The sequence below is a fragment of the Varroa jacobsoni genome, unplaced genomic scaffold, assembly GCF_002532875.2.
Source record: "Varroa jacobsoni isolate VJ856 unplaced genomic scaffold, vjacob_1.0 contig00098, whole genome shotgun sequence".
NCBI classification, from domain to species: Eukaryota; Metazoa; Arthropoda; class Arachnida; order Mesostigmata; family Varroidae; genus Varroa; species Varroa jacobsoni.
The window spans coordinates 18,071-39,883 of record NW_019214408.1 but is presented as its reverse complement, the minus strand read 5'-3'; the positions used below and the strand labels follow the sequence as shown (position 1 = coordinate 39,883).

The following is a 21,813-nucleotide window of genomic DNA, read 5'->3' as shown; positions in this document are numbered from 1 at the left end:
CGGCCGGTCGTCGTTGTAATATGTTCTCGAGTGGCCGAATATCAGGATAGCAAGCAGGACAAGGGGTCGGCCACGAGCACTCGAAGTTCAAACTCGGAGCAGTGCCGTCCTCAAGTTGATGCCGAATTTTCAAAGAGAGAAAAAAGTAAGATATGAGAAGGAACAGTCCCAGAAGGGTAACAGCAATGAGTCGCCAGATGGGTTGGTGTCTGGCTTCCTCTTTGCTTCGTGCTGGCTGTTTGATCAACGAACTGACCGGCTGGGTAACATAACGAGATACCATCGCTATTTCCCTTTAAGCCCTCTCTACGAGCTACCTTAAAGGTTGTTGCTCGTCACGTCCCCTTCTGTCCTGTCCGCAATCGCTAAAATGAGGTGGCGGCGACGGTGGAATGGTGTGAGGTTTTGATAGTGTGACCAAAGCCCATTGAAGTGCGTCTGTGTGCTTGGCGCGCTAGCCATCTGCCCGTATGTGCACTTCAATGAGTCAGCTTACTCCGGTATGTGCTGCTTACCTAGCAGCAATGAGACTGCAGGAACAGTGGAACTAACACAAGCTCGCTCGGTTTCGGTCGAAGGCGGCTACACAATCAAACCAACCAGCAGGTTCCAGCCACGCTGCCAGGCCACCATCTAGAAAGTCCAAGCGGAGCCTATTTTAGACCGACATGTTCGGCTCCCCCTATGTTCGTCCACCTTATCCATGGCATGATAGGGCCCTACCCCTAGGCACCCCCGTTCGTCCGCCATTGTTCCCTACCTTGCTGTTCTCTTTTTTTTTTCCTAAGTGACAGGCACTCCCTAAAACAAAGAGACAAGTAGCTTATGGTGCGAAGGCACACACAGAAAACCCTCTGCGGTTAGCAGGATCGCCACACCTAAGGGTTTAAAAGACAACGCCGCCGCCGCCGCTCCTGTCCTGAAGACCGCCACAACAACCAACCTGCCAGGCTTCCCTTGCTATGCAAATACGTGCTAGTTGATATTGCTGCCGAAAACCGAGATGGCTTCCTTCGTTCAAGTCAGTGGGCGCCAGTGTCGACGTCGTCGTGTAAAAAGAGCAGGGATCGGGGCGGGTCTAGCAAAGAACAATCTAGGGAAGTTCTCGAATCTAAACGAGGACCAACAGTACAATTAATCCATGCATTTGTGATTTTAACCATGTGCACATGGAAAGGACAGCGAAGTAGTGAGCTGAAGAGAGAGAAAGAGAAACAGAGAATAAAAAAGATATCGAGAACGGAACAGTGACTCAGCGAGATTGAAACAAAGAAAATAGACAGATTGTTTCAGTGTACGGAAAAGCTCCCGGCCGATAGGAGTGCGATATCGTTCCGTTCGTCATTCGAACATGGTGAATGCAGCATAGCAAAGGCATAGGGTGGCTTAAGTGACATTAAGCGTTACCCGGCTGCTGTTAATGCGTCGAAAGTTGAGACGCAGTGGCGCTGTATAAGAGAACGACGGTTTTGTAATCTGGGCCACCAGAGCTTGAAATACTGCCTTAGCGAACAGCAGCAGCAGCAGCAGTAGCAGTGGTAGTAGTAGTAATAGGGACTATTTAGTCTGGGAAGTGGGAGAAAGACGACAGAAAAATTTGTTCGACTGTTGGTAGTCTCCGCTGAATCACTGCAAGGCCATAGGCGATGTCAAAGGAGAGCTCAAATAAATGCTAGCACAGAATGAGTGCCTGTGCCTTCTGTCTGTCGTCACGGCTGCTGCTTCTGCCGCTGATGCAGATATTCGCTTCAAAAAAGTACATAAAATAACGACAAAAGATCACGGGGTGTCGACGGTATTCAGTGCTGATATTCTCACAGACTTCCCGAGGCCGATAATTTATTCCATGCTACAAGTTGGCTTGCCGAACTCAACTGAACTTCATCCCGCCTAACCTGTCCCGGGTTGGCCATTCGCTAAGGTTAGGTCCCTGATATGTCTTTACTACGCGAAGCCTCCACTGACCTTCCTGCCTGCACAAACTAATGACAGCCCGCACGAGTAGCACGTCTTTAATCCAGTTTAGGCCAACCTAACCTTATAAGGCCCATGTGATACACGAGCAGACTTTTCTTATGAGCATCCCGTTTGAAACCCAGTTATATAGCTAAACCAGTTATAGCCTTCAAGAAAATTCTCGTGATTTCTTAGTTTCGTAATTCACATTTAGTTAGTATCGAGCATAAAATACTGATTAAATACACCCAATTTTAGCTCAGAAGTGGACCAAACATAGACTACACTATTTCGTTATAAGGACATAATATCATCTACTCATTGTATATAATACTATCAGCAGGTAGCTTATAACTATCGAAATAACTAAAAGGGTGCCACTTACCGTGTGTATCGATCGGATACCAGAAGGTCTGTAATTGAACCCAAAATGATGAAGACTTGGCTCCTCATATATGTTTGTCTCACGCTACTTGGAAGAGTATTGTTTATTCTTCGATACCGTTAAAGGTTTTTCGGTCTTGTGGCCGTTTTAGATATCTCCTTGTGTCATGTTGGCCCTTTGTGGCGAGCTGGGCATACGCTTTTTTAACCTCCTTGTTTGTTGACATTTGTTGCATGCCCCTTCATTCGTTATTCAATTAAAGGAATTCTATGGCCACATTAGGCCACATAGAAACACATCGGCTCATCGTCCAACGGCGTCTTCGATCGGTGACTTGCTCATTTCCTCGTTTCGTACATAGCAGGTCACTTGTTTGGTAAGCTCATACTACAGAACTGTTTATTTTCTCGTTGGGACAGGCCTTGTTTTCCGCACTCCCGAATTCGACAGGAATCATGTTCCACTCGAAATTTTTCTCAGACGTAAAACAGTCGTAGGAGCAGAAGCCGTTAAAGTGGCAGTAGAAATAACTGTCGAGTATGTTCTAGCTGGTGTCTGTGTGAGCCTCATTTTGTCCATACGCCTCTATACATATGGCACGGATGAAACCCCATCATTCTTCTTTCTCCGTTTTTTTACTCCTTCTGCTTTATGCGTAGACAGGTGAGAAACCGTCGTCACTTTGCCGTAATCGTCGTCGTCGTCGTCGTCGTCAGCGTCATCTGCTCACTTATTCTGGTGACAGTCTGTTTCTTCTTTTCGCAAAGGATTATCGTCGTGAATTTATCACCACAGATGAGCTTTCTTTTTTTTTTGTTAGGTCCACACATTTTAGCCTAACGTTACTGTTGTGCGACCCACTGGCGGCATTCGGCCAACGACGGAGTTTGCGTCTTTTCGTGCGAGCGCAATCCTTTCTGACGCTGACGAAGACTTTCATCGGCGCGAAGGAGCGACAAATTACGCTATTACAGTCGTGACGGATATTGTCACACACGTGTACCCTTCCTTTTCGTTCTATCGTACGTGTTTATATCAACGTTTAATCAAACAATTACCGGCAGCATTCGCAGTCCACAATCATCATCATCATCATCATCTGTGTCATATACGTTTATTGTTATCATTACTATTCCATATGTATAATAATTGTGATGATATTTATCGGCACTCTTTGTCACCGTCGTCATACGATTTCATTTAACTAATTCTTCATACACGTATCAATCAATTATTACTGGTATCCTTGCTGTTTTGCGGTGGATAAAATTTTCAAAGTCCATTTCACTCTTCCCATTTAGTTATCATCCATCTTTCTAGCTCACTGTCTTTCATTTTTGTTTTTTTTTTTCAAATATAGCTATTCTAGTTTGGCGTCGGTAAAATATCACGATTCCGTAACTTCTGTTTTCTGCGTAATTCGTCAATTATCAGCCATACTTTCATCGTGTTCTATAACTTGCACACGTTTCTCCGTTACGTACGGTAAGTGTCGTGCTTGATTGACAATTGTAATTTTGGTTTCCTTTCCGCGTTTCTCAGCTCCTATTGGTGGTAATTGTATTCGTGTGGTTAGGTTTGTGCAGTGGTTCGTGGTATCAGTTTGTTTCTATCTATTACTGTTATTTATTGTTATCGTCATCATAGTCAATACTATGTGATGATTCCTGTTCATGAATCAACTGTGGTCATGTTTCAGGGTAATTTTTTTTGACCAACGCCTTGCATTAATGGAAACTATGCGTGCTTTTCTTAATTATCTGTTCGTTTCATTGGTTGTTTCTGTTGTCGTTGTGGATCGACTGCTTAGTGAATTAGCTGTCTCTTTCAACATTCTAATCATTATCCTCATTCTCGGTGTTTCCATTTGGGGGAGTCCTGGTCCTCTCGCAAGTATGTACCCCCCTAAAGGGCCCTAGTTAGAAACCGCGTTTCACCTTTTAGATACCACGGCCAGTTTTTTTTATCTGCTTTGCTGTCCAGTAAATGAGATGAAATCTAAAATGGCTGGCCAATCCGTCCCGATGGATTCTGCCGGTGTTAGGTAATCGTTGGCATACTATTCACATCATAATCAATACGCGTTACCTTTCCTGCCTCACACTAACTCTTCAATACAATTTGATGCTCATCTCAGGGGGCGAAGAGACCGCTGGCTCTTCGTTGAGATACCAGAACGCTCACCAAATCGATGCAGATCAGGGTGTCTGTGTCCATTGTTAGCATGACGTCCAGCCGATCGTAGACAATGGTGAATCTCCTCGGGTCAGATCTTCCGTCAGCAACGTGCACAGGTGTTGGTCATCTTTTAAGTAGATGTTGTTAATACTTATTTTTATTATTATTGTTATCATTATTCTTCTTGTAATAAATAAACGACAAGCTGAGAACCGAAAGCATTCATCGTAAGCTTAACCTCGACATTCAAATATGGAGCTTGTTGAGGCAAAAAGACCTGGTCTAGCGGCTTGAAAAGCCAGGAGCGTTTTGTTCTTTGCCTTTCGACTTTATCTTTCCTATAAGCGTAGACAGTTCCAACATTTATCCAGATAGAATAGTCCGACATAAAGATGATTCGAAACGTCCATTCCACCGAATGCTATCGTTACATAATCCTTAGCACACCTAATTTCCTTATACGTTGGAGACTGACGAGCGGTGCTGTGTGAAGACAGAAATATGGCGGTGGATCAGTAGAGGTAGTTGTTATCGCAGTAAGAAAACACTACGATAGCTTCTGCTAGAGCTATGAAGTGGTAGGAATCGCTTAGCTCGGAACGGTCCTCGGTAACGACCGATACTCATTATGCCGATTGAGTTTTGACTGTTGTTGTCTTAGAGATAACAGTTAGAATCGGTAGTATTAAAAATAGTGATAAAAATAATTTGGCATTGTTGTTGTCGTCGCCGTGATCAGAGTCTTGAAGCTGGTTGGTCAAAATTACTGGCGTTTTTGAGGTTATGAGGTACATATATGCATTGATACTGACTGTCGTAAAAAAGTTGTCGATAAATGTAGGTGGTCGGTTAGAGGTCGTCCTGTCTATGATAGCCGCAAGTAATTAAGGTAAGTGCGGCAGGTCGACATCTGTACGCACGCTGACTCGGTCCTGGTTTGAATCCGACACAGCCGTACGTTATGTTTGTCCTTACAGTTATGTTTTTCCAATCTTCGTAATGCTGACATTGTCGCAGTTGTGTTTACAATGTAAATAGTAGAAGTCGTGAGGGTAAAAGTGCACCGAGACGTGTGGTCTTAAGAGACGCGGGGGGGCGGGGGGGGGGGTAATTTCGGTTTGACTGTTTACTTCGCCAGTTTAATATTACCGTTTCGGGCGGCGACGAACCAGATGTACTCACGAAGCATAACACGGTGAAGGTCGTTCGGTCGATGGGCGCGCAACAAAACCAATGGACACCTACAGAGGTGACAGCAATCTTTAGACGGATTCGTAGTTGGGCTGTCTGCCGTTAACATGTCATTCCCCATTGTAGTTGAATTGCTTTTATTCATTTATCTCAGTGTTCCGATCTCTCCTCCATCTTATATATGAATTACTGTTATTTCTAGTTGGGTTTTGCGTTTCGGATTGCTTGCTTTTCCCTCGTCTTTTTTGCGCTTAGCGCCGACAATATTACTTATATTATATCGCCGTATCTTTATAACGCATATACATATATGTATGTGTATATATATAAACATCCGAAATCAACTGTCATTCCGAAAGTGAATCAGAGGGAATGACCATGACATTGTGTTTCTAACGATACAAGGGTACCTCTTCATCATCTATTTTGTTTGGCCTCTTCATGTACACACGTTTCTTCATATATCATCATTCTCCTTCCCCTCAGTGTTTGTAGTAGTACTACGTTGAAGCTCATAACGAGAGGCAGTCGTAGCAATAAGTCGCTAGATAGCTACAACGGAGGATGAAAGGTGAAGCAAAATACTTCTTGTACTTGGCGCTTTACGAAAAGTAGATATTAGGAAAATTTTACATGTTGCTTGCTGCGGTATATTAACAGTATTAGTCGGATTGATGGTTGATTTCGTCCTAAGTTTTGTCATTGGCATACAAGGTTTTGTTGTTACTATAAGCACAGTTTTGCCGTGATATGGTACTTCTCGACCTTTACTTCCCTCTCTCCCCCTTCCCCTTCCTCTTCCAGGTAAGTTCGCGCGATGCGAGAGTCTGTCAGTTGTTGTTTGCGGAATTTTTCTCTGCCGTCGTCATTGTTAATGCTGTTTACAGGTCGTGCTTGCCAGCAAGGGCGTCTGCTGTTGGTGACGATAACGACCGCTTTTAATAACTGAGGCGTCTTTGGATTCGGAAGCAGGACATTGGCATAAAATTGCCACTGGCAGGTTTCGCGGAGTAAAGTTACTTTCGCTGAAAGTTATACCAGGTCCGCCCGCATGTCTGTCAACGGCAGCGTCGATGGGAAAATAATGCTAAATCATGTTAATGTTATTTAGCATTGTTCAAGCTTGAGCTCCGCGACGATGATAACAGCAGGGAATTTATGTACCATAAACCCACTTATGGACGAGTGAACTATTAGTCTATTATGCATCAAGTATAGACTAAATATAGAATAGATATAAAGTTCGAGCTGAGGGCATCGTCTACGTCGACGATGCCGTACTTCGATGTGCCGTCACACACCGATTTCACTAGTAATTATGAATGGCGCTTCACTTACTGATCTTAATCGTTATCTATTATGAATACGCGCATAAGTCGTCACTCTAGAGTAGGAGCTTCTGCGAAGAAATGTCTAACAACTCTTGGTCATTTGTGGCTGACGCTTTCTCCGTCACGGTCTAATCTCTTTCCCGATTGTTATTTTTGATCATCGTAATAATAAATCGTTGTCATCGTAGCTCTTCTAATTAATGACTTCCATCGTTTCCTTGTTATTTTTTTTGCCGATGTTGTTGTTGTTGTTGTTGCTTCTATTCTATACGTTTTCCATTGTTTGATTTTAGCCTCTGTGCAGTCGCGCATCTTCTATCTGCCTCGATTAATCACCGTCTCTAGATAGGTATTGCGAATTTGAATAATACTTCTAATGCCGATCAGTTCATCATAGAACACCAGTATCTTTCGGTTATTGTAAATATTAAGTAGCAGTAGTAATGGAAGCTTTCTGTGCAGAGCTAACGGCGACGAAGCATTTAGGCTCATGGAGCTGCTAGAAAGTAACGCGCTTAAATATGTATAGCATCTATCTTCTGTATAATAATATGCGTTTGTTATTATATACTGTCCTGAGGTAGTTCTGTCTATCATAATACCATACACGTAAATGACGAGCACGCTAGGAAAGTAATTTCCAAAGAGATTTGGCTCAAATATCTTCCAGTTTCGCCTGTATTTTGGTGCTCTCTTTTTCCCCTGTCACGTCACCCCGATGAACGCTAACTGTTGTCCGAATATCGACAGATATACAAATATATTCATTGTGTCTCTGTGAGACAGTTTCCACCCAAAGAACAGGCAGCTTGCAACGTTGGGCGGAGATTGTGTCTTCAAAGCTTGTTCGTGAAGATGAATTCATCTAATTTTTTCTTTTCTTCATCCGTTGACCATCATAATAGAAGTAGTACTAGTTGGTGCTGAATGCAGTACGTACAACTCGTTGTTTCTCGTTGTGTCTACCATACTTTCGTTTCGATCTGTTGTTTATCTTGTGGTCTGTTTCTTTGTTGGATGTCGCTACGCGCTAACGGTTCGATACGTAACACGTATTATTGTTGCTCCGTTACACGCTCCGTCAGAATAAGAATGTTGTGGTACGCGGTGCTAACAGCTCTTCAGGTCAAGACAGTAGCAGCCCTTCTCCATATCGACTGACTCACGAGATACGCTATCCTGTTCGATAGCAGTAGCTGCTGTATGCACGAAACTGTGGTAATCAATTCAATTGATTGACCCTTGTTTCTCACTTCTTCGATATCAGAAGGTGGATGGGTCGGTGTATGTGTGTGTGTGTGTGTGTGTGTGTACGTGCGCGTGCATGAGGACGACTTGGGAACAGAAACGAATCTACACTGCCATATGCCACACTATCTTTTATTGGTCTTGATCAGCAGACGGACCTATGTTTCTGCTTTAGTCTATTTTTCGTATCAATTCGAGTCGTTGCAGAAAAATCAACACTGCTCATAGTGTTTTCTGGCAATGTGTTATTGTTTTTACATGATGTACATTCCAAGTATTACGCACATAAGACGCCTAATCGCTTCGATTACTTTCGTTTCCGTTATACATCTAAAGTTGTTACAGGTAACACGAGAAACGTGTCTCCGCAGCGTTCGTAAATCACTAAAACGTCGTTGTGACAATGGCAAGACACGCGTCCACACGTGATGCAATTGGAAAAAAATGCTGTTCTGTATAAGATACACAGTGATACAGATGGACGATGGGTGAACGAATCAATCATAAGTAGATGGTCGGCGTAGTAAGATCAGCTACAGGCATAGTCACAGATACGAGACGAGAAATTGCATAGGCACAGGTCAGCCCAACCGATGCAGTTCCACTACTTCGCTCAGTCGGACGTAGTATTTATCTGTAGAAGAAGACTTCACGGAAACTGCCAGCTGTCTGATATGGCTAAGGCAACTCTCAGAAATTACCGTTCGTCAGAAAAACCGGGAGGTAAATTACGAGATGCCACTTATGTATAAGCCTATATTGTGGCGCCTGCGTTCACAGCGTCGCATCTGAATCCTCTCCTTCTGATTTGATTTTTGCATGTTCCATATTTGGTTTTACAATCAGTCGCTAATTTGATCCACCACTTGATCCGATCATTTCAGCTTTTTCTTTTTTCGCAGCCCCCAATCTCCCGGTTTCTCTCCCTTCTCTCTCACCATCCTGAGCGCTAGTATTGAAGAGGCTATCGAAGACCGATATCCCGAGCTTTAGGAGAGTCTTGAATTTTTCTTGTAATAGTTGAAGCTCGGTCCTTGTTCACTGTCAGCTGATATAATAATAGATTGCTGGCAACTCCTTGAAGAGTGTTCCTTCTCTCGAACTGTCCTTGTCCTTGTTTTGTTTCCCGTCTTTTTTAAATTATCCTTATCGCTCTAAACATTGACACTCTTATCTTCGTCTTCCCCGCCTGGCTGTTCTTTAGAGCATTCACGCATCATGGCCAGGCCTTTCTTTCGATTTTTAGAGAATTTTATATTGGTTAATGCATCCTCGCTCGTTTTTCGATTTCATTAACTTCCTTTTTTCCTCTGAAGATTTTTTTAACGCAGGCCGACAATTGTGGCAGTGTGCGACAGCCAGACAGCGGGTCGTCCTTTCGCAGTGTTCTGGTTTGTTCGGTCACGCGGTGCGGCAGAGTAAGTTCTTGACGCACGTTCCTGATATTAAGATTCGCTCGGCTGACGAGACTAAGGGAAGGGGCAGTACAACACAAAGCACTTGCAGACACACGCAGTTATCTTGATTCCGTACTTCATTTTGTTGTCCTTCATATAGGAAGTAGTAGTAGTTGTTGCAATATTGCCTTATTATTATCAGCTAAAGCTGCTTCTTGTCGGCACATATACATGACACGACGTACGTTTGCAGTGTATAAATATAGATGCGACTTGACACGCAGGGCACAATCGTAATACGTTTAATAGTCATAATGGAAAAACGCTAATTGCAATTACAGGAGAAAAACAACTAGCGGCAAATGGAAGAATAGTTGAGAACAATTTGAAGCCGATCTTTTTGCTTAAATATTTGCCTTTGATTACTAAGCACGTTTACTTCGCTCGTCGCAAATTTTTTTTTTTATATTGATTCAATACAATGATCAACAATGCTTTAACAATACGATGAAGACGGCGATATGACACGCTGCTTTCGAACCGTAAACCTGTTGGCGGTATAGAAACTGGAAAATCGTTCTATGCCTTTATATTTGTATGTACAATAGTTTTGTTGCATGTTCTATTGCTCTCATACACGCCAACTAACGTAAAGCGATGCGTACGTTCCCGTTGTTTTGAGAGCATCACGACAAAGGTCGAGTTGGTGATTCTTACACTTTTATCCTCCGTACATTCTCTTAGATAGCCATTTACTTTTCCTCCTTGCTGCTTTATATGGCAAAAATCAACGAGCACTTTTTTTACTTTCGGCTTCAGGATAACGCCTAACGGCGCCGTCCATCTTCCCTGTGTTACTCCACGCGCTTCTCCCGTTTCGTAACTATCAGCAATAATAACAGACAAAAAAAACTACCTAATCGTTGTCGTTATCGCCGTCCTGATATTTTTTCTCTCTCGTCGAAGCAAACCAAATCAAGACTTACGCTGTGCGTGTGCCCACTAACAGCTAATGGTCCTCCACGTGTGCGGGTGGACGGTTGTTTCTGAGGGGCTGAACAGAATCTGCTAGTTAAAATGGAATCGCGACTAGTAAGGCACCTGAACGAGCGAGAGTGATCGTATTCGGATGACCTCATTGTGAATGGGCCTTCCGTTGGGAACGGGGCCTCGCTCGCGGGGCGGGCGGTTTCGCGTGGATCGAAGAAGGGTCCGCTTGAGCATCAGTAAGCGACGGTTTAGCGACTCGGATAGCTTAGCCGTACTTCACACTTCCTGATGGGAAGGTACTGCGAAGCTGGTTCTTGCAGTACCCAGGCCGACCATCCCCGGCGGTGGCGGAGCCTCCCGACAGTGCTGGAGCGGTCGGAACTCGTGTCGTCATGCAGCCGATGATGAATCTTTAGGCTCAGCCGTCATCCTCTTGGCCATATCGGCGATGACTTCGCGGAAAATCATTGAATCGAGGTTTTGGCCGAGCATGTATATCAGGAACCAGTCACCAAGAGAGCCCCGTCGAACCACGGTGTGAAAGTGGTCGTAGTGTACGAGCCGGAACCGCATGTTCAGCAAGTAGACGCGTACCGGCGGACACGCGGTCAATATGACTCGTTGCAAAACTACGAACCCCGTGAGTATCGACAGGATTATAAACCAAAACCAAAGAAAAATATAGATCTTTTCATTTACTATGTTGAGGGGTAATATACAAATGGCGTCGTGGGTCTCTATAGTACCGGAGTGACCGAACTTATAGAACTGGCACTTGGCGACGCGCGGGAAGATTCGAACCATGGGATCGATGCGTTCCTCGTCACCCTGGTCCATAAAGCGGATTACTTCCAGTCCGTACGTGAGGAACTCTCCATCGAAGAATTTGTCCATGAGGAAAATCTGGCCGACAACGTTGGCGAACGCCATAAACTCGCACGTGAAGTATTTCGCTACGTACCAATCGTGCTGGCGTAATGAGTTGACGAGATAGTCGACCAAAAGCTTCTTTTTATGCTTTCTTTCCGTTTCACCGCACATTCCTACATCCAGGTCCATCATTAACGTCTGTATCTTGCCTCCTTCCCATAACTTCCATAGCCAACGAGGAATATAGAAAAGTGTCGCCTGGAAAAACAGCATGAAGCACACCCACTGATAGTACTTGTGGTACTTGTGGTCGCTGGGCGAAGAGTCCGCTGATAACGATCTTGAGCCCACACCGGGATAGACAACTTCCTTATGGTGACCCGAATGCATGAGCGACTTGACCGAGTAGGTCGCGTGGATCCAACAATAGGTATTGATGACGCTCTGAGGGACCTCCGCAGACCGGACGCAGTCGATGGGATCTCCTACATACTGCTTCGTGGTGACTACTATACAGAAAGCAAGCAGGATCACACAGGTCGCGGTGTAGTGCAGTCGGAACACATCGTTGTCGATGTGTACTCGCGATACCTTCAAGAGAGACTTGACCGAACGTATAACATCGAGCATGGCTGACGAATGTTCTGACGCGGCCGGTGGTGGAGCCCGACGAAGCAGCTGGGGCGGCCCACACCGACAAATTCTACCCCGCTTCTGGGACCACCAAAGAGTCTCGCAGCTACTGCGGCCCCACCTATTCCGGAGTTCGTTTAGGGTGTTCTGATCGCTGTCGTTTCCCTCCTCGTCGTGGTGCTTTTTTATCTTGCAGAATAAGCTGCGCTCGTTTCTCCAACTGCTGCACTTATAGCAATGGCAACAATTTGTTTCGTTATTGTTATAGTTATTTCTGTTATTATAGTTGTTGTTGTTGTTGTTTGTATCAGTATTATCGGTTTGACCTCTTCTTTTTGTCTGGTTGCTATGACTCAGCTGGCTTGATTGAATAGACTTTTCAGCTGTATAATTTAATAATAAACTGATACAGCAGACATAAGATGAACGACGACGGCAGAGCCGATAGCGACCCGGTTCCTCCGGGACTGGCGCAGCACTACCACCACCGATCGTTATGGGCGACGATCGGACGTCACTTAGCCGATTTTGCTGTTTCTCTCTATCTTCGTAGTTGATTTCCTGACCACAATAAGAACGAACTTCCCACCGACTTCCTTCCAACCTGTTTTTAGGGCGTGTTTGACGATGTAACAATATCTGATGACCACTTTCGTAACCACTTGTGTAACAATCACCACCACTTGTTATTATTTTGTTGCAATAATTGCTATAATATGAGTAGCGATAATAATTATAATAATAATAATAATAATATTTGTAATAATAACCACTTACGATGTAACTTGACTGACTGATTAACCAGCCTAAATACTGACAACACTTGGTGAGTCGCGTGTTTTCGTCGTGAACGCTTATCAGCGTCACAGATTTCTGTCGTCGCGGACACTGTAACTGACCATCGCCACCATCAGCACCAATGGTGACGCTGTTGTTTCTGAGCTTTTTCAAATCCGCTTGCACATTCGCGTCTCCACCTACACGGCCTGCTCTCACGACCGGAGCACGGTCCGAAGCCGGGATGCAGCCCCTGCGCCTTCTGTGCTGCTCTTTTGGCTGCCTTTGCCTGTTGTTTCGTTGGGGGAAGCTTCTTTGGACAGGCGCCTGGAGGACGGCTGAGGCCGACCCCCAATCGGCTGGCCGCTTCGCGGCCGAGGGATACAGAGGCGTCCGAAGGCCACCTGGGTCCTTCTGGTGTCGCCTCGAACAGTGCCCTAATACCGACCGCGCGAGTATACGTTCGATGGTTGCCTGAGTAACAGTTCCCGCAGTTTGCCTCGCTGACGAACGTCGGTAATAGTAATCTGTAGTTGATATTGTGGCTGCTGTTTTCGCGGTGACCCCTGCCGAAATAATCGTAGCAGCACTTATCACAGCGGTAATAGCTGATTCGGCTGTTTCTGCTTGTGCTGTTCGGGCTGCAGTAGCAGTACTGTCGTTGCTGCTGCTGCTGCTGCTGCTGCTGATAGACAGTAAAAGTGTTGTTTCTGTTTTTGGTTTGTCGTTGTTTTGTCGTCTCTGTTGTTGATGCTGCTGCTGCTGTTGTCTGTAGCTGTTGAGATTTTGTTGTTCTCCGTTGTCGCTGTTTCGCTTCGTCCTTCTTTGGTTGTAAAAATATCTGTTGGACAATTGGTAATAACTGTCGTTGTTGGGTTGTACTTGCTGAGGGTCGGTGTCTGAGGTAGTTTGAATTGTAGAAATTTGAATGTGACGATGTAGATAGTAATGACAATAACAGTAGTGACCTGTAAAAATTGTAGCATTGCAAACGGAACGCGTCAGCCACCAGCAAATGTTCGACTGGGTGCCGTGTGAACATGACATGTTTCGTCGTGGACACAGCGAGAGCGGAACATACAGTCAAGTCGCTGCTGAGCTGTAACTGTTTGTAGTAGTAACGAAAACGACCGAAGTTCTGATCTCGCGCTCACTGCGGATTGCTTCTGATCCTGTTGTTCTGACTTCGCAAACGTCCTTAACACAGACACAGCTGTTTCTGATTCGGTATTTGTCTTCGTTGTTGTTGTTGTTGTTGTTGTTATTTGCGGTACGTTCTGCGTTGTGATCGTTACTTTCGATCTCGTCGTTGGTTCTAACGAGACTTTTGGTGGAGCTCTGTATATAGCTGTTGTTATTTTCTCGCTACTAGCTGCCTCTATCGTTTGTCTGTTCTTCTTCTTATTACTATTGGTAGTGTCCTCTGCTGTTGCTGTTGCTGTTACCATTGAGATCTGGCGGTGTCCAGAAGTCCGAGTAGTCCTGACGACCCTGGCGAGGTAGCGGACCCAAGATAGCATCGAAGCAGTTCGAGATCGTCACCGGCCTGATCGAGGGTTCTCACTTCATGCCTGTTTCCACTTGCCTCCGCCAAGCTCGGGGTCCGCGTACCTGCTGACGTCTCCTCCTGCACCACCTCAGCCTTGCGCGCAGCCCCCCATAACCTTGCCCTAGCCGGGCGGGCGTCGGTGACCGCTCCATATGACTGTCATCACGTCACTTCGTTGACGAGATCAAGGCTCAAGGTTGTAAGGGGAAATTAATCGTGGCCTAAATACTGCCTCGTCAGTAGCGAACGCTTAATAGACGGGAATACGGGACAAACGGATTAGAATTGCCGCAGCAGTCGCTACAATATAATGAAAAAGTCAACAGCGTGGGCCTCGCGCACCAATCGAAGTCTTATGTAGAATAGGACCAAATAGCACGAGCAGCAACGATGTCAGCAGTTACGTCTCGTCATAGTGGCCTGTGCGACTACCAATGAAGGGCACAATAATGAATTTTTCTGCTCGTGATAACAGCGACTTATTGCGTTGGAAATTATTATCCTGATTTTAGCAGCAGATCTACTGCGATCATTGTACGGCGTTCAGTTTCTGCAATCTCTGCATGTGTTTGTAATAACGCTTTCCTAGATAGTTGTACTCAGTTGGCAGTTTTCGTAGACCCCAATCTATGGCTTCTGTCCCAGAGGGTGCAGTTAATGATAACGTGCTTTTTAATGTTTCGATTTTTTAATAATATTGCCTTTGAGATACATGAAGGTGGTGCTTGTCTTCTGCTTGTAGAATACCAATTGACTAACCGGCTCTAATTAATGGATGGTATTGGTCTGAAGACTGAACTGATCCTGGCTAGCTGATGGTATCATGGTAGACGCCAACGGCATCTATTTTCTTATTGGCTGGGCGTACTGTAAATAGGTGGCAATACAGTAGTAGTATTTTGCCGATAGATACGTATATCTATATAAATGTATAGGTAATTCTCGTTGGCTGGGCTTTTTTCCATTGAGTTTCGTTAGCAGGTGCGATACTAGCAGGCTACAGCTGAGCACACAGAGAACAATTTCACTTCAACCACCAAAGCACTCAGGCTCATCAACGCACGATGGGAAGAACACGCACTCTTGCATACGATTATAGAAGATTGAAGATGAACGTTGTCGTGGGGGTATAATCATAGTAGCACACTCAGCGGTGACCCAGTAAGTAACTTAGACGCGCGTCAACCGATCTCACTAGCGGAGCACTTCGCTTCTTTGTTTGAACTTCTTTCCTGTCCCCGCCGTCGCCGTCGCCGTCACCGCCTGCTGTTTCCGACAGCACCCCACACACGCTAACGCTCACTGACGCCGACGTTCCTGAAAGTGACTAGGATGTCGTTCTAGGTCATCGTCGCCAACATTGACCGATCGTAGTTTGCGTCTCGAACGACGCACTGTTACTACAGCGTCGGAGGAACAAGAAGCCATTGCTTCGGGCCGTGTCGCCGGCGTGAATACTGGCTGATGGAACGATTAGTAGTAGAAGTATTAACGAAAGAGAACTAGTCGGTTGCTGTTTCCGTTTTAATCAGGTATACTCTAATCATCTATTAAACGCATACACGCATCCGAACGTGTGCTCGCCACTCTATGACAATCGTGGCAACACACAACTGCTGTTTTAGCTGCTACGGTCTCTTATTTATTTGCCTGCTTCAATTTACTTATAATGAAGACTGGGAGAAAATATAGAAGACTAAATTTATCTCATAATGTACAATAAGTGAGGCGCGCGCGGTCACCCAGGCACATCAGCACATCCTGCACTCGCACCACTATCACCAGCGCAGCTGCACAACTTCCTTTCTCACACGCACGAACAGTCGCGCTCTCACATGGTCACTCCGCACGATGCGCGCCGCCATCCTATTTAAACTGCTAGTTATTAGTAGCATAGGCTCGAACCCATGTCGACCCTTTCACATTTCTGTGCTGCCTTAACTGAAGAAGGCGAGGGAAGTTGCCCTTTCCGGACCGCGAGAGAAAGAGATCCGGACACCGCGACCGCGATAACTACTACCAAAGCTTCTGGCACCAGCAGAGAGCAGGAACAAGAAAAGGTTGACCTGGCTGGCTAGCCTCTACCAACCTGCCTAACTTGCCTAGCTCAACATTGTGACCTACTGACCGATGAGGAGCCTGCCGGCCTACCAACTGAGCCGTTCAGATATTAGATGCTAGAGTAGTCGCGGGTTTGGCAGGTTCAGGCCCGCGCAACGCAGATCGAAGCAGCGCACAATACAGGAATGAGCCGCACGTCCTAGACTGGCTACAATTTCCTGTAGCGCGCCCAGTAGCTGACACTTATTGTGAACTTGCCACGTTGTTTTTCACGAATTTCGAGGAGTGCCCGCAGTGGGGATCGCTACGAACAACCGAGCCAATGGGGAGCGGGATAGAGAGAAGCAGTGAAGTTTACCACACCTGCTTGGAGCTCACATTTAAAGTCCTGTTTTGTGCGACAATTGCTACTGTGAGGAAAGCATGTGCGGCGAGCAACGTTTAAGCGAGAGTCGTATGAGGCTGTGTCGCCGCGTTCAAGCACAAGCGACGGGGGGATCGAGGTTTTTTGTTGTAGGGATGGGGTTAGGTGTGGTAAATGGCAAAATACAATCGCCGAGATGGGGCCAGGGGTGGTTGGAAGAAATGCGAGCAACAGCAGCAGCGAGAACGGGAATTAATATAGTCCAATACGATGAGTGTTGACAGCTATTCGATACCTGTATTGGTGCAGCTATAGAGACCCAGTCGATAGATGCGCAAACAAGGAAGGCGTGCATTCAGGCCGGAATTAGAAACGATGCCAGCGTTGCCTATGAAGTATGATATGCTTATTGATAGATAATTGTTTGAGGAGTAGATATACATAAACGATAGGAAGACTGATGTAACGAAAAACACAACATTACGGTCCTACACACATTGGTGTCTATAGAGAACTCGGACGAGCATTGAATAACATCGAAAACATGAGCAATTACTGAAAACTGGGTAGGTAAGATATCTGTTCCTTTGCAAAGCAGGCGCCCACTGTTCTAATACGAAGCACGGCCTTCGTGTTAATGGTGCCTACACCTTCGTTACCATGTTACGCCAAATTGTAGTTAGAATCGCTGCCGCTGCTGTTGCCATAAGGTGCGGTCGTAAAGTGTCGGGGAGGAGGACGTAAAAGCGGGTTTATAATGGTTATCAGTTGCGGCACAGCGACGCCGCCTGCTTCGGGTTCGAACGTCGAGCACTGCACTGCACCGGCAGGAACTGTAACTATATCAAGCTGCTGCTCAATTGTCGCTGCTGAGATCAATATTACCGCTCCAAATCAGCTAATGCCAGCATCCGTCGCAGCGGCAGACTATTCAAGCGCGTAACCGACGCCCACTAACCCTCCTGTTAAGGAGGCGAGTGGCGGCTAGACGGTCGGCGCGGCGGCAACGATCGCACCAATTTGCTGCTTAGCTAATAGGACTATGCTACCAACGTTTGCCTTTGCTTTGCTGTTGCTGTAGATGCCTAAGGCTTTTATATTTTTTTAAGGCCTAAGATATTTAATCGACGATTCGGGGCTTCGTGACAACGCTTGTAGACCAATCACTGCTGGAACAGAGGGTTGGCTGGCTAGACATTTGCTATTACCGCATCGGTCGGTCATCTGCCCTGTGCACCATAAACACTGAAATCTAACCAACAACCGCGAGAATTAGGCGGTTGAGCTTGCGGCAACTCAGCGAGTTGTATACTAACAACACGGGACAGAATACGAAAGCACGATGCAAGAGTAACGAGTCGACAATATGTTCCCTCTTACGCTATATATATATATATATATATATATATATATATAATAAGGTACTACGCATATTTGCGTACGCGCACACAGTCACACGCAAAAAAAAGCGGCGCCAGCAAAGGAAAACATCGCTTTAGCTCATTATGATGCCATCATAGCCCTTCACTGCGGCCCACCCGCCATCGCAAGCTCTTATGCCATGCAATTTATGCCTATCTTCGTTTTCCTTTCTGTTGTTGTTTGCGGCGCGGAAGAGCAATATAGCGTCAAGGACAGCGCTCTTGACGAAGAGTTCAGCGAACTCCCCTTCGTCTTCAGGTTGCTATACCTTGTTTGGAAACAGCCGACATATTCTGCAGGTTGCAGTATAGTTTATGCCGGTGTCGCCGTTGAGAATTATCTAGACGAGATAGTACGTATACATTTTGTGGCGCCGAGCAGAGCTTGCACGAGAAAAAGTAGAGCTCTTGGTCCTGAGCTGATCAGATGCACAAGGAAAGGCTCATCAAGCTTTCGAGGTAATATCACACATGTACCAGGGCTCAAATGGAAGCCTGGTAGGTTTATATGATCGTAAACGTATGTTCATGTTCTAGGCTTGTGCAAAAGCACTTGGTTGGAACTTTGGTGAATAGAAGGACAGATGAGCATCTTGGGTCTTACACATCGACAGGAGTTTGAAATCGGAACTTGGAAGGAAATGATCCTTTCTTTACTACAGGAAAAAGATACAGAAAGGAAAAGCTAAATGTACAAATGATGCACACTTACATTCGCTTAAGCCGAACGCGCAGAAGAACGAAATGTTGAGCAGCAGTTCAACGGCGAAATCGTGGTCAGTATCGCAAACTCGGGCTGACGTTAGCCATGGTGGTCTATATCCTCGGCCGTACATTGCCATCGTACAGAAAAAAGCGTCATATGATAAACAAGAGTACCCCGCTTTAATCGGGCGCGAAGGAAGCGATTGGCGTCATACCAAGCACACGTGTTGGCAGTACGAGAAACGCTTGCAACAAGATGGCGCAGTATGCGCCTGTGGGCTGTTTAATGGGCTGAAAGAACTTTCCTTCGCCCGTGTGGTTATTCCTTTGATCGCCTTCATTTGGGGTGTTTAGTCGATCATTTAACTCAGCAGCCGGGGGCAGCGTTCAGTAAAAAAATTGGATGGGAACGATCGAGTTTGGTCCGACGCTTTTCTTTCTAGTGCTACGGCTTTAGTACCTTCCCCTTGAGAGGGCTTAGTATATAAGGAAGTTAATCCCAAAAAAGTCATTCGGCCAGCTTTTGTACTAGAATGCTTTGGCGGAAAGCAAGTGACGAATTTGAACTTAAGACAATTATATGGGCAACTCTACCGATACATTATGCGCAAAAATGGCGCATATTTACCATTGTTCATAGTATAGTAAGATGAAAATGTAGAAGTGATGCTGGACATTTAGATTGGTATTGTACCTATGTTTTGCATTTTGTCCCAAGCTGAATCGGTTTATGAGAATTTCGTGACTCGTAGAGATTTCGGGAAGTTGTCAGCGTATATATGTACTTTGTAAAATACAACTGTAAGTCGAGGACATGACTTTTTGAAATCCGCTGTCTGCCTATGCTGTGGTAAAAGACCCAATCTGAATTAGGTCTAACTTGAAAAGTTTTCCGTTTTCTGCATAGACTTTCGAAGCTATGGAGGCTTGTTACTCAGCAACTTCAAACCGCCGCTGTTACCAAATTCGAGCCAATTTTCTTTAAAAGAAAAGACATTCTTTGTGTCAGGTTTAGGTAAATTTGCCACACATAATTGGTTGAACAGATTTAAAAAACACTGAATGAACAAAAGTTAGTGCTCGCAGTGGACGTTAGCGCAAAGGAGTAGTGTTTAAGGCACAGAACTGTCCACGGGCCGTAAAAATAGCCTAAAAATTACAGTAAAATGTTATAAACTCTCAGGTTTTGGCAAAACAAAAATATACGCTTTAAGGTGGCTACAAGGGTTTACTTCAACGTTTCTGTAGTCAGATCAGCACCTCATTGTGATGTAGTTGACCCGTTGCACTTGTTTCTTGTAAAGCTTGTTGAATAAACCCGTTAAAACAAATATTAAATTATTTCGGGCCTATTCGTGACAGGTAAGAATCACTATAATCTGAACCGAAAATGCGATGCAGTTTTGCACCGCAACGAACGCCATCATAACCTTTTACAGACATTCGATTGCATTAACATTACAAACCTTGAACAATATAACGCCTGCCTTGGGCCTAGCGTTTTTAACCATGAAATGTGTAAACAAGGATTCATATGCATAGAAAACAAAGGATAAAAGTTAGCAGCGCTATTCAGTGTTGTGTCGGCCTATTATAGCAAGGAAAATTTCCACTTTAACAGTAACCGATTTATTCGACTTTTCTCGGTGTCCCAACAACATCTTCCAATTCTATTGAAGCCTAACGTCCTTTCGCTGAAATGCAGATGAGCACAGTTTTTCACGACCTCATTTCAAGTGATGAAAGGTAGCTTGTTTGAGGTCAGTTTACATAGCCGTAATTAGGAACCGACTTGGATAAATGAATGCATAAGGAAAAACGTTTGGAAAAGCTGCACTCATTAACAGTATAGCCTGCAAACGGCTTCAACTTGAGTGTCTTTTAAAACAAATAATCTTCTTACGAGTACGCTATTGTGAAGAAATTCCTGACTGTAATTTAGGGACACGTTTGATTCTAAGGGACAAACCCTTAACTAAGCACCGAAATAGACTGAGCAAGTTGGAATTCATTTCCATTAGAGAAACAGTTCACTGCAGACATAAAAGTAAGGCCCAGTTCCCTCGTCGCTGGGACCAGCACGGAAAATATTTGGTTACCTGGAATTAAGAAAAGTTCGATTGTAAATCTCTCGATACCGGAACAGGTTAGAGCAGCTTCTGCCTGTAATAGGTATGTGTGACTGGTAGTACTATATGGCATCGTAACTAAGGTAATCGTCAGCTCATATACAATAGATACGAAGTTCTTACTCTTCAGAGGGTAAAGGAACCCAATGTACTAGCTGTGGCCATACCCAACGGCTGATTTTGCTTTTCCTCGTCTCACTTACAATACGTCAGTTAGGAAACAAGGTCATCTGGTGGGAAGTTAAAATGTTTGAAGAGGGAAGTTTCGGACGCATAAAGAGTAACAGACAGGAAAAAATATAGCTGAAAGCCTTTCTTCTGAAAGGAAACCCATGTGAAAATCTGCGAATGTAAGCTTTTTCGAACGTAAACTACAACTGAAGTTAAAATCTTTGGTAGTTTAGTTAGGTTGTGAACTTCTCAAAAAAAAAACTTTTCGAAAAAAGATTTTCAACGACTTAACAAAGCAGAGCTAATAAAAATTGAATGATTGTAATCATAAATTCTGTACACCTGTTTGATCTGCCAGTCGATACATCCAACTATATCTCGTCTCAGTATGTCTAGTATATACATACAATCATTTTGATAGTTTTTATATTGAAAACCGATTGTTCTGAAGCTTGAA

At 44.8% G+C, this 21,813-nt stretch overlaps 1 protein-coding gene and 1 long non-coding RNA gene across 5 annotated transcripts in view; one reads left to right on the top strand and one right to left on the bottom strand.

The window, feature by feature from the left end:
* LOC147752087 (uncharacterized) overlaps window positions 1–7,228 on the top strand; it is a 42,148-nt gene extending 34,920 nt beyond the window's left edge. Inside the window, exon 2 of the long non-coding RNA XR_015315067.1 lies at window positions 3,162–7,228. This is a non-coding gene — a long non-coding RNA (uncharacterized LOC147752087). The remainder of the gene's footprint in view (window positions 1–3,161) is intronic.
* Window positions 1–16,376, bottom strand: part of LOC111270749 (innexin shaking-B) — a 34,356-nt gene extending 17,980 nt beyond the window's left edge. For 2 of the 4 annotated variants that reach the window (XM_086972608.1, XM_086972609.1), the window contains exon 1: window positions 2,342–12,950. In XM_086972608.1, coding sequence (XP_086828734.1) covers window positions 11,067–12,176 — 1,110 coding nt within the window. In that variant the 5' untranslated portion in view covers window positions 12,177–12,950 and the 3' untranslated portion in view covers window positions 2,342–11,066. The other 2 variants (XM_086972610.1, XM_022851134.2) reach the window with 2 other exon arrangements.
* Window positions 16,377–21,813: the final 5,437 nt, after the last annotated feature.